At 39.6% G+C, this 12,462-nt stretch overlaps 1 protein-coding gene across 11 annotated transcripts in view; it reads right to left on the bottom strand.

Moving 5' to 3' along the window:
• Positions 1 to 12,462, bottom strand: part of VPS13D (vacuolar protein sorting 13 homolog D) — a 245,762-nt gene that overhangs the window by 133,652 nt on the left and 99,648 nt on the right. For 10 of the 11 annotated variants that reach the window (XR_004347228.1, XR_004347280.1, XM_032608838.1 and 7 more), the window contains 7 exons: positions 11,826 to 11,873; positions 10,272 to 10,422; positions 9,971 to 10,181; positions 6,898 to 7,145; positions 4,819 to 5,010; positions 4,376 to 4,502; positions 2,549 to 2,691 (listed from right to left, as the gene is read on the bottom strand). Coding sequence is in view for 9 of the 11 variants with exons in the window: in XM_032608838.1 (XP_032464729.1) it covers positions 2,549 to 2,691; positions 4,376 to 4,502; positions 4,819 to 5,010; positions 6,898 to 7,145; positions 9,971 to 10,181; positions 10,272 to 10,422; positions 11,826 to 11,873 (1,120 nt within the window). In the remaining 2 variants the exon portion in view is untranslated. The remainder of the gene's footprint in view (positions 1 to 2,548; positions 2,692 to 4,375; positions 4,503 to 4,818; positions 5,011 to 6,897; positions 7,146 to 9,970; positions 10,182 to 10,271; positions 10,423 to 11,825; positions 11,874 to 12,462) is intronic. The other variant, XM_032611093.1, reaches the window with a different exon arrangement.

The following is a 12,462-nucleotide window of genomic DNA, read 5'->3' as shown; positions in this document are numbered from 1 at the left end:
AGCCCGTGCGCCACAACTACTGAGCCTGTGCTCTAGAGCCTGCGAGCCACAACTACTGAGCCTGTGCTCTAGAGCCTGTGAGCTACAACTACTGAGTCCATGTGCCACAACTACTGAAGCCTGCACGCCTACAGCCCGTGCTCTGCAACAAGAGAAGCCACTGCAATGAGAAGCCTGCCTGCCGCAACGAAGAGTAGCCCCTGTTCACTGCAACTAGAGAAAGCCCGTGCGCAGCAATGAAGACCCAACACAGCCAAAAATAAATAAATTTATTAAAAAAAACAACTAAGACAGTTTATGTGATACATTTCTGCTTACACATGGGACACAAAATTTCCTCCTAGAGAACTTGCCCCTTTTACAGCATATCGTAGAAATTTCATTATTACTTAACTGGCTTCTGCAACTGCCCTGAACTCAGCTGACTCTTCTAGTATTTTCTTTAAGCCCACTGCCCAAGAAGCCAGCTCAAACATAATGCTAGATACTATAGAATTTATTCCTTCATAAAATAAATGTTTTCAGTACCTACTAGGTACTGGGAAAAAAAAAAGGCAAACAAAACACATACCAAGGAAAAAAAGACAGTCAATCAAAAAGAAATCTCAAAACACCAGGTTCCAAAGAAAGAAAGAAAAATGAAGTAGCACTACATTCTTAGAAACTCTGCTAACAACTTTTAAAAATATGAAACTCAGTGGATGAATTCATTCAGACAATGAATAAAGCAACTATATTCAAGGCACTGGGCTGAGCACTGGTTATAAAATGATAAAAATGTTTATGGTAAAAATAATAAAAATAATAACAGTTATTGAATTCTTAATACATGCTACACCCTCCACCAAAGGCTCAACATTTAATTCTCATAACAACCTCTTATCGGTTAGGTATTTTCATTCCTTCATTTTTGCAGATGAAGAAACTAAGGCAGGGAAAGCTGGGTAACTTGCCCTGGGTCACGCAGCCAGTGGGTGGCATAGATGGATTTAAACCCAGGCAGCCTGCCTCGGGAGTCCTTGCTCACATCGTGATGGGACATATACAAGGACCCTACCAGTAGTCAACAAGTATCAAGAGACCATAAAAAGAGAAGAGACCTTAGGATATGACAACTAGGTGCCCTGGATGTTCCAACGTAATTCCAATTATAAATATTCTGATCTGTTAACTCCCTAATTCACTTGTACTGGTGTTCCTTTAATTTAAGTCTCAAAAATAGCTGAAAGAGTGAGCAAATCACAGAAACAAAATCACTGAAACTCTGTATGAAGCAGCCTTTGCCTATTCAAGGGGTGGAGCAAAAAAATGTGAGGAAAAAGTAAAGAAAATTATCCTCAGCTGGAGGATCAGATACACTTGATTTCTTCTATTAAAAGTCTTAATGTCAACTTTAAAGTAGACAGCTTCCATGTCAAGGGAGCATACATGCAAATTCATGTTTAAAAAAACAAAAAGCTAACTCTACTTGGAAGAGAGCCTTCTACTAATAAACCTTCAAACACTTAAACATATCACTGACTCCATGGGATTCAAGGTAAACAGCTAAATGATACCATCTCAATTTTTCCTTTTATAACACGACTCTTTACATCGACACTGTCCAAAACAGTAGCCACTAGTCATACATGATCACTTACACTAACCAAAATGAAATGAGAAATTCGATTTCTTTGTCACGCCCACCAGTTTTTAGTAAGGTACTCTCAAGTGCTCAGCAGCCACGCGTGCTAGTGCCTCCTGATTGGACAGTACAAAATAGAACATTTCCACCTTCCCAAAGAGTTAAATGGTTTCCCAACATTCAATACTAAACAGTGCTTTGAGATCCTTGGAAATTATATATGAAAGGCAAGATGCACTGCTAACATTTTAAACCTGAGACATTTAAATCAAGTTTGTCTTAACCCTTTGGAAAATCTTTTGCGTGTTCCAGGTGGCCACGAGGCATATAGGTACAGCATCCTCCCCTTCCCTCACCACCCCGCCACGTCCAGAAGCTAAGCTAGTTAGGGCCTTCTAATTACCACAACCACCAAAGTGCATTTTATTATATTTTTTGCCTCAAATGTGGACACCCCAGTTGTAATCCTACTTCTAACAGACTTCCCCTTTATCTGGACAAGTCACTTAACCTCTCTCTGCTTCAGTTTCAAGTAGAACAATGCTTCTTACCCTCTTAGGGTTTGCAAGTTTTAATGAATGCGTGGGAAATGCTTGGAGGATAAAAAGCATTCTAAGTGTTCCTATTATTCCCATGAAAAACAAGGATTCAAGCCAAACTGATACTCTCCTGACACAGGTGAGTCTGAAATTAAACAGAGCCTCAGACCTCAAAAGGGCAGTGTTCAGGTGGCTCCTTAGATCCCTAGGAGAATAGATCTGTGTTGATATCAATCTAGCATTCAGAGAACAGATACCTGACCCAATGCCAAATGAGAAAATCAGCACTTGCAGCGAAGCCAAAATGTATGGCCAACTTATCCCTCCAAGCCTGAAGTCATCGGCCCATGGTTCCGATTCTCCCGCTGCCCCAAATATAACCCACCAATGTTATAGATCAGCCCTGGGCGGTTTCCTTGCTGGATGACTCTCAAAGCTCGGACACCACTACCACCATCCAGTGAGAAGCCCTGACACCAGCCCGGCATGCCTTCAGGATGAATCCCCCTTCCGATTCTCATCGTGCAGCTGTGGAGCAGAAAAGCAAAGATGTACACATTCGTCCATAAGAAAGTCTTATCTACCGGTTCTAATCAGGAAGCACTGCTGTGGCTATCAGCCAAAATTAGAACTCTAATACTGACTCTTCCACATTCTCATGTGATTCCCAAACACAGAAAGGCAATTAATCAGTGGTCAAAACTCTATCTCAGAGGTAGCCACAGTTCAATAATGTGTAAAAATGTACTGACCTTCACAACTAAATGCTTTAGGAGAAAACATTATGATTCTGTGAGCATAAGACAGGAGGAAAATGCTACAGTATCTGAAAAACAAAGATTCAAAGCAAACTGATATTTTCCTGACTCCGAAATACCCTGAACCTATGAGAGAAGTATATACAGAAGATGCAGCTAGTGGTACGTTCTTTCAAGGGCCTGGTACTACTATTTAGTTGGTCAGCGTCCTGTCACGGATCCTGGAAACATAATTCCTGAATGTGTGTTCCAGCTCTACCACTAACAAGCAATGTAACCTTGGGCGGGTAACTCTTTCTGAGCCTCAGTTTCCTCATGTAAAAACAAAACAAGGGGCTTCCCTGGTGGCGCAGTGGTTGAGAGTCCACCTGCCGATGCAGGGGACACGGGTTCATGCCTCAGTCCGGGAAGATCCCACATGCCGCGGAGCGGCTGGGCCCGTGAGCCATGGCCGCTGGGCCTGTGCTCCGCAACGGGAGAGGCCACAGCAGTGAGAGGCCCACGTACCACAAAAAAACAAAAAAAAACACACACGAAAAAACCAAAACAAGATTCCCTGTGCTGCCTAATCTACTGAAATGTTGGGAGAATCAAATGAGATAGTTTACGTGGAAATGCTTTGGGGACTGTGAATTCCATACACAAAACAAACTGTGTTTCAAACGTCAAGTCCTGGATGCTGACCACGTCAAGCGGCTGTTTGTGGCCAGCACCCTGGTCAATCGTCTCCAGACTCCAGCAGCAGCCCAGAGTCCAGCCCTCCCTGGTAGATGCATCTGTATCCACTGGCAAGTACTACTCCCTAAGCCCTCCTGTAAGTTTGCAGCACATTTCTACAGATAATGGGGTATGGAATATTAGCAGTATCAGATACACTTAAGTATTTTTGGATTAAGGCTATAAATCAGAAGACCCCTGTAAAAAGAAGAATGCCAAAACCAAGAACAAACGTGAATTAATGCTCTACATGCAACGAGTGCTTTGAGATCTTGAAATGGCACATTTTATTTCAACAGAAAAAGAGATGGATTTCAAAACCTTACACAAAAGGACCTGGACTGGATTAATAGGGTGGAGGCTCTACCAAAGGGCCATCCATCTCCCCTCTGAAGTCAGCTCCTCTGCCTGCTCTGAGAGCTTCCAGGGGAGAGAAACCGTGCAGAGAAGAGAACGTGTGGGTCTCTCTCCATCAGCAGAGTTATGAATAGAACTACTTCAATACACGGAAAATAAAACTGGCTTTCATTATAAACCAACCAAATGGTTTATTTTCAATATCGAGTAACACAGAAATTAGATCTGAAAAAATCCCATTAAGTCATGGTCCTGTTCCCCTGCCAAGTCAGGATTGTTATCTACAGTATATTTCTACTTACACGGATCTACTAGAGCCTTTGCTAATTTCTCCCTTCCCTGGGAGCTTACTTCCCCTTCCCGTAGATGACTGCACTCACAGGCTTGGCTGCTCTTTGTCAGCGTAGCAGAACAAGAGAGGGCTCAGGCTCCGGGCCAGCTCATGCTCTTCAAACTGGCCTGCAGCATCCATTCTCGCATTGTCCTGTCTGAAGATCAGTGGGAGCCCTTTAGGAAGGAGGGGGAAAGTTTATATCAATCCCAGCCGGTGTACCCAGGACATATACAAATAATAAAAGGAAAAAAAATCACCAAGGGGGAAAATGGTGAAAACTGAATTTATTTGGTGGGCTTGCTCAGTCGTTGTCCAAAAGGCCAGTCTTGACCATGATTAAGCACTTCTTATGGAAACAGGAAAGTAAGTTTAGCAGCTTATACTGTTGAGGTAATCTGTTTGCATTGGCTCCATTTAGTTAGCTGAGCAGATAAATCTGAATTCCCACGACCAACTCCAAAGGCCTACTTGAGCATCCTCTGTACATACCTGTTTTGTTAATCAACCAATACGGAGCCGAAATGAAGATCTTTAAAGATCCTTCTGCTCGACACACGATCCGGATGGTGAGGTTCAGCTGCCGCCGGTTGATGTCATAGAGCCTCATCCTTACCATATAGTTTTGGGTTCCAGATGGAATAAGCAATTCTTTACAGAGTGGAAAATTTTCCAATGACACCCCTAAAGAAGATACAAGCTATTGTCTTTCAGAGTTCTCACTTTAGTTTGTCAAAACAGTCCACGGCCAAACTGAATTGGATTGCTCTGGAAAAATCAATAACCACGTATTCAACAGGCAAAAATCTCATTGGAATGGCCATCTTCCTTTAGCTGGGATGAGAATAAATATGGTCTAGAAGTCACACTAGGGAGTCTGAACTGCATAATAATTCGAAGAATGAAAGTACCCAAAGGTTATCAATAACAGCTCTGGTATTAAGAGTTTACTATACCTCAGGCCTTCAGCTGGGTGCCTGAAACCCAGTAAAGGCAAGTAGAGAGTAAGAGTTAAGGTTTTCTGCAGCCTCCCCGCCTGGCTTCAAATTCCCTGTCTGTCCTCACAGCTGCGTGATGTGTGGCAAGCCATTTAACCTTGCTGTGTCCATCTGCCAAATGGGGATAATAACAGTATCTACTTCTCGGGCTTCTTATTAAAAGTGACGATCCACAGGGAGCATGAGTGTCAAGATGAGGAGTGCTTGGTGTGCACGCAGTGATGAGGGGGGTGGGGGCAGGACATTCCCATTCCATACAGGGGCTCAAGAAATATTTGTTGAAGAAATAATAAATGTCAGGACAAAGACCTATTTTCTTTAAAACAGACAACTAGAATTGCACTATTTTTCTTTTCTAAATTAAGCTCAAGGATTTACATATTCAAAAATGTAAGCTTATCACTGAGGGACACATTGCTGAAGTTCAGTGAGTTTCAGGATCCCCATCAGTAAAATGGGGAAAACAGCTGTCCCTCTTCCTGAAACATCCATTGTTGTGAAGATCAAATGAGATGATATTATGAAATCACAAAACTGTGAAAAGGTAAATATCTAAGTCCTTATTACTTCAACATGCCTACAACAGCCTTAAAGAAAACTTACTTCCTGTCCCAAATCCAGAAGTACCTTGTTGCTACAAGTGCTACAAATATGATAATGACCCCCTCCCTTGACTTCATTCATGAAATGAAATTTCTTGATACATTAACTATTCTAAACCTCAATGTCTTTGTCAGTAAAATGGGACAAATAACTACTGCTGTAAGGATTATATAAGATCAAGTATATGAAAGTATTTGACATACTGCCTGAAGTACACAGTACATGCTTACCTAACGTTTTTCCCTTTCGTGTAAAGAGAAGAGACATGATTTTGCTCATTCTGTAGCTGGTAAAAAGCACCATTTGAAAAGTTGAAATGACTTCCTTTACTCACACATCAAGTGAGCAACATTAAGAAAAAAGGCTGTGTTGGGGCTTCCCTGGTGGTGCAGTGATTAAGAATCCGCCTGCCAATGCAGGGGACAAGGGTTTGAGCCCTGGACCAAGAGGATCCCACATGCCACGGAGCAACTGGGCCTGTGCGCCACAACTGCTGAGCCTGCGCTCTGGAGCCCACAAGCCACAACTACTGGGCTCTCATGCCACAGCTGCTGAAGGCTGCGTACCTAGATCCTGTGCTCTGCCGCGGGAGAGGCCACCGCAATGAGAAGCCCACGCACCGCAACAAGGAGTGGCCCCCAATCGCCATAACTAGAGAAAGCCCGTGTGCGCAGCAGCGAAGACCCAACGCAGTCAAAAATATAAATAAATAAATTTATTTAAAAAAAAAAAAAAGGCTATGTTGAGTGCTTGCTCTGTAAATCTTTTAGTTTTGTTCGGGTTTTTTGTTTCGATGATTTTCTATATTAGAAGTTTTGCTTTTCTTTTTTTAACTGCATAAATCCTTTGAGCTGGCTTATTGAGGTATTATATGTGCTACAATTTCTCTAAAACTTTCCCAAATAGTCACAAAATATCCACCCACACGTTCACAGAATTATTGCAGATAATTATTTGATTAAATCCTTACCCAGTTCAATGTTCTGGGAGGTATCAGCTGTGTGGAGAGCCACCTCTTTGCCAGGTTTCAGTGTCCCATTAATGGGCATTCCTTTAACATAAAAATCAAGTTCACAAGGTAGCAAGTTGCAGATTACCACTGTTGGCAGGAGATATATGGTATGCCCAGGCTGTCTGAAAATCTGTTTTGCACTGTCAGAAAATATGTTGGAGGGCATGTAATCTGGATAATTCTCTTTCTTTATGGCCACACAAAACCTATGACGACAAAATGGTGTAAAAGTCATCAGCTTGAATGAAGAGCTTGAATTTTTTTCTCCTTAGCTAAGTATGAGACAGGATTACATTAAAATGGCACAATAATTTAGTAAGATATTTGCAGTTTTCAATCCAAACACATTCACTAAGGCATAATCAAATGACAATAAAACGTACAGATTTTAAATGTTCCGTCTGATGAATTCTGACAATTACAGACACCTCTATAACCATCACCCAAAACCAATTAGAGAATATTTCTCTCACTCCAGAAAGTTCCCTCATATCCCTTTCCAATCAATATCCTCTCCCATCATTCAAGCAACCACTTTCTGATTTATCATTATAAATTAGTTGTGCCTGTTCCTGAACTGCATATAAATGGAATGATACAATATGTACAGCTCTTTGTGTCTGGGTTTTTTTTTTTTGCTGTTGTATGCATCAGTATTTCATATGCCAATGTGTGAATATACCATTTTTTAAAAATTCATTATCCTGTTGATAACCAATTGGGTGGTATCTCCAGATCAATTTAGCGAGAATGGAAATCCTAACAATGCTTGAGTCTTCCAATCTGTGAACTTGGTTATATCTTTCCACTTAGTTATTAGGTTTTCTTTAATATCACTCAGCAACGTTTTGTAATTTTTAGGGTAAAAGACTGGTACATCATTCCTTAGACTGATTCCTGAATAATTAAATTTTTTTTGGTAGTATTGTAAACTGTGTTTTTAAATCACATTTTTCAATTGTTCATGGCTAGAATATAGCATATAATTATTGATTTCTATAGGTTGATCTTGAATCCTAAAATCTTGATAAATTATTAGGTCTCATGCTTTTTTTTAAAAAAAATTTATTAATTTTCAAATGTTAAGCTAATCTTAACTGGGATAAACCACACTTGCTGGAAGCTATTTGGTGGTATTTTGTCAAGAATTTTTGCATCTCTTCGTGGGGGAATACTGGTTTGTAGCTTTCTTTTTTTGATAATAATTGTATCAGTTTTGGCATCACGGATATGCTGGCCTCATAAAATGAGTCAGAACTATTCCCTCCTCCCCTACTTTCTGAAAGCGTCTGCAAAAAGCTGGTATGATTTTCTCCTTAAACATCTGGTAGAATTCACTAATGAAGTTATATGGTCCTAGAATGTCCTTTGAGTGAAGATATTTGATTATAAATTAAATTTCTTTAATAGATATTGGGGCCATTTGGATTTTTTGTTTCTTCTTTGTATTACTTTTGGTAATCTGTGTTTTTCAAGAAATTTGTCATTCCGGTGTGGAATTTATTTGTATAAAATTGTTCATACATCTCGTTTTAATCCTTTTAATATCTGCAGGATCTATAATAATTCTCCATTTTTCATTCCTTATACGCTAATTTGTGTCTTCTCGCTTTTCATCATGATTGGTCTTATTAGAGGTTTATCAAATTTATGAATCCTTTCAAAAAGCCAGTTTTGACATTGTTGATTTTTCCTACTGTTTGTTTTCTACTTCATTGATTTCCATACTTATTTTCTTTTTCTCTTCCTATTTCTTTGTGTTTAATTTATTCTTCTACCTTAAGGTAGAAGTTTACATCAGTGATTTTACATCTTCCTTATTTTCTAATGCGAGCATTAAAAGCTATACATTTCCCTTTAGAACTGCTTTTGCTGCAACTCCTACATTTTAATATGTCCAGTTTTTATTATTATTCACTTTGAAATATTTCCTTTGTGATGTCTTTTTGACCATGGGTTGTTTCGAAATGTATTGTTTAATTTTCAAGTATTTGGGGGTTTTGTAAGCATCTTATTGTTTTGTTTTCTAGTTTAATACTATTATAATGATGAAATACATTGTGTAGGGTTTCAATTCTTTAATATTTATTGATCTTATGGCCCAGTAGATGGTCTCTCCTGATGAATGTTCCACACATACTCGAAATGAATGTGCAATCTGGAATTGTTGGTTACAGTGCTTTATAAATGCCCACTGTGACAAGCTGGTTGACAGCACTGTTCAAATTCGCTTATGTGTTTATTGTTTTTGTTGGTTTGTTTTATAAATTACTGACAGGGAAGTGTTAAAGTCACCGGTTTTGTCTGTGTATTTATCTGTTTCTCCCTTTAGTCTGTCAACAATTGGCAAATCTCAATAAAGGGTACAGTGGAATTCTTTACAGTCTTCTTCTACTCCTCTGTGAGTTTAACTAAGTGGATGCCTGTTTTTGCTATAAAGGAAACTAAAGCTGATCATCTCTAATCTAAATAAGTTTAAAGTCTAAGTTTAGAAGGATCTAACAATCACAATCCAGTATTTTTTCTAACATATGAATTTAGTAACATATTACTTGCACTCTTCAGAAGAGGAGACAGGAGTCTAAATGACAATATAATTTTGTCAGAGTCCCCATGAGAAGTCAGCACTAGGTACATGAACCTTCACCCAAATTCCTTTGAGTCATTTGAAAAACTCCCAACCCCCAGGATTTTGCTTCCCAATTTAGGAATGAGAACTGGTCATTGTTTTTTCTTCCCTCCCTACGTGTCTTCTCTTTATGCTGATGCAGACACACCAGTTTCTAATCGTATATGTGTGAGTAGTGGGTTTGTGACTGTTTCTTCCATAAATATTAGATAAGTAACTGCCACGCTCCCGCCCACGGTTAACCCATGAATTCGTATGAACCTAACACTTACGGAATAAAAGAACTTAAGGAATAACAACTTTAGGGCTTTAAATAAGCACGACTGAGTCACTAAGGGTCCTTAGAGAAAGAATGAAGAAAAACATGGCAAAATATACATGTCACTGCTGTGCCACACATACCTGAAGAATCGGCTTTTTTCCGCAGCCACAGAGTGGCACTCTCGTTTGCTGCTACTAACCTCTGTAGTCTTCACTACATTGGTCCAGTGAATAGGAGCCTTACAGAAAAACACACCCAGTCCTTTGGGCCGGGCCTGCAGCCGCCAAGAAGTGAGGTGTAAAGGCACGGCAAATGAATCACCTGGCATGATGGCAGGAAGGACCACAGGCTCTGCCAGAGAAACACGGGTTAGCAGTTTCAGGAGTGGTTGCCCACCCCAAAGTCCATCTAGGGTAAAAGAAGGACAACGTCAAAACTTACTGTCTGGAGCTGATGGGCTGTCCAGTCTTAGTTCCATTGGCGTCTCCAGTCTGTTCTTCACAATGAGGGCTGATCGGACAGTGATCACTTTCCGAGCACTGCCTTCCATGGTCACTGCAAAGACGACCCGGACAGGTGGGAGTGAAGAGAACTGTGAAAAAGAGAAAAGTAATAAAGAGTTTAGCTGTGCTTTTGAAAAACACACAAAATACAATAATACCGACCAGGATGCCTACATCTAAAGCATCTTATTCTTACTATAGCTCTTCAGTGAAATGAGTCATTAAGCCCTAAAACCACTCCACTTTAATAGGAGTGAATACCCTCTTAATACTCACTACAGTAACAGCCAATTCTAAAGAGTTATTTGTACTGGTATGCCTTTCACAGGAAAAATAACTTTTTTTCCTAAATGTCATAAAATTTACTCGACATGCCCATACACTATTTGTTGACACGTCTATAAGAAAACCAACATTTGTATATCAAAGAATTTTAAAAACAAACTTCTTCTTCACAATAATTTTCTAAGTTCGGTTCAGTAATCACTCTTTTTCTGAACACCAGGAAACTCAAGATAATGGAGGGAAATCATTTATTTATGGTCTTGGCTGGATGCAGCCACTGCTTTCTTTTTGCGTATGTTCATTCACATATTCAAAACACATTTTGTACTGCTACCATGTGCCAGGAATGTAGCAATCTTTTTAAGTATAAAATTCCACATTAGGCATACCAAAGAGAAGGTTTCTAAAGCTATTATTCTGTGTATCCAGAACATACTGATAGCGCTTGTTGATGGGAGAAACAAATGACACTACATCCAAGCTTTCCATACTGCCAGTTGTTTTCATTAAAGCAAACAGTATGTGAAAACCAACCTAATAAACAATCAAATGACAAGCTCCATGTTTTGAACCAAGGTTTCTAGAAAGTCCTAATGAAAAGGCAAAGTACAGTCTTCTAGGGTGTTATTAGAGGGACACAATCATCACCAAAGCTTCCAGTGACCCATCCCAGTAAAGCCCCAGGAGAGCCAAGGCCCAGTAACAGTTGTTTTAAATCTTGATCTTGTTGCCTCTATGCTTATCTGAAATTTCACATTTTAAAACTTACTAAAGTAAGTTTTAGTAAGGGAAAAGAAATTTAGTAAGGGAAATTTAGTAAGGGAAAAGAAATTATAGGCAAAAACCTCAAAAAAGCATTTTAATGTCATCCTGTGGTGATGTTTCAAAAATCAGATGAGGGAAGAAAAAAATCTGTTTTTCATTCTTAGTTATTTTCATGACCTTTGGGCCAAAACCTATAAAATATGTATAGCCATACAAAGGTTAATTTATATTTAACTTGGAGAGAAAAGGAGACCTTGGACTAAAACATTTGCCTTTTGTTCTCCTTCCCTGTAATATTCAGTCTCACATACTAAGTTAGGTGAAAACATTTTCTTGCAAGTTCTTGTAAAAGGAAGGAAATCATTAATAGAAAAGGAAAAAGGTCCAGTGGTCATCAAGAACTATGTGTGTAAACACAGTGACACAGGAAAATCATACTCACATAAACCTGGGGATGGATAATATTTGTCCTACTGCTTGGGCTACCAATCTAAGAAAGATTCCAAAAGTCAGAGATTCAGTACAGACCTAAGATAACAGGCATCGTTAAATTCAATGACAATATAAGTTGCTTGAAAAGGTGGTTTTATAAATACTCTTAGGTAAAGTATGTTCTACTATGAAATGAAAACATCTTGGAAAAAATGGGAACAGCAATATTCATTTTACAACCATTCAGGATATACAAAATTTCTCCAGAATGCATCAATAAAATAGAAAGGTATCTCCGGGGGGGAATTAGTCCTTTTATTACTGGACATGAACTTAGGCAGAAAAGTAACTTTGAAAGAAAGTTTCTTTTTCTAAGAAACTTGGGGCACAAGAGAAGAACAATGAAAAGAACAGTGTCCTCCAAGAATATATTTCATGAAGCAGCAAGCATGAGGAAGGCTACAATATCTCTGCAAATCTGTGCTTTCCTATTCATCACTGGCTACTCAAAACTGAGCACAGTTACCCCATGAAGTACACCCCACGAGTATCCGGCAAGAGCACCCGTGGTGGTCATATCAGCTAGGATGTCAGCCTCTGCCTGCACATTCTAGTCAGGGATGCCACATTCCCCAAGGCTGGCCCTC

This window comes from Phocoena sinus, chromosome 1 (genome assembly GCF_008692025.1).
Source record: "Phocoena sinus isolate mPhoSin1 chromosome 1, mPhoSin1.pri, whole genome shotgun sequence".
Lineage (NCBI taxonomy): Eukaryota > Metazoa > Chordata > Mammalia > Artiodactyla > Phocoenidae > Phocoena > Phocoena sinus.
Note: the sequence above shows the minus strand (reverse complement) of the source record. Positions and strands in the feature narration are given on the sequence as shown.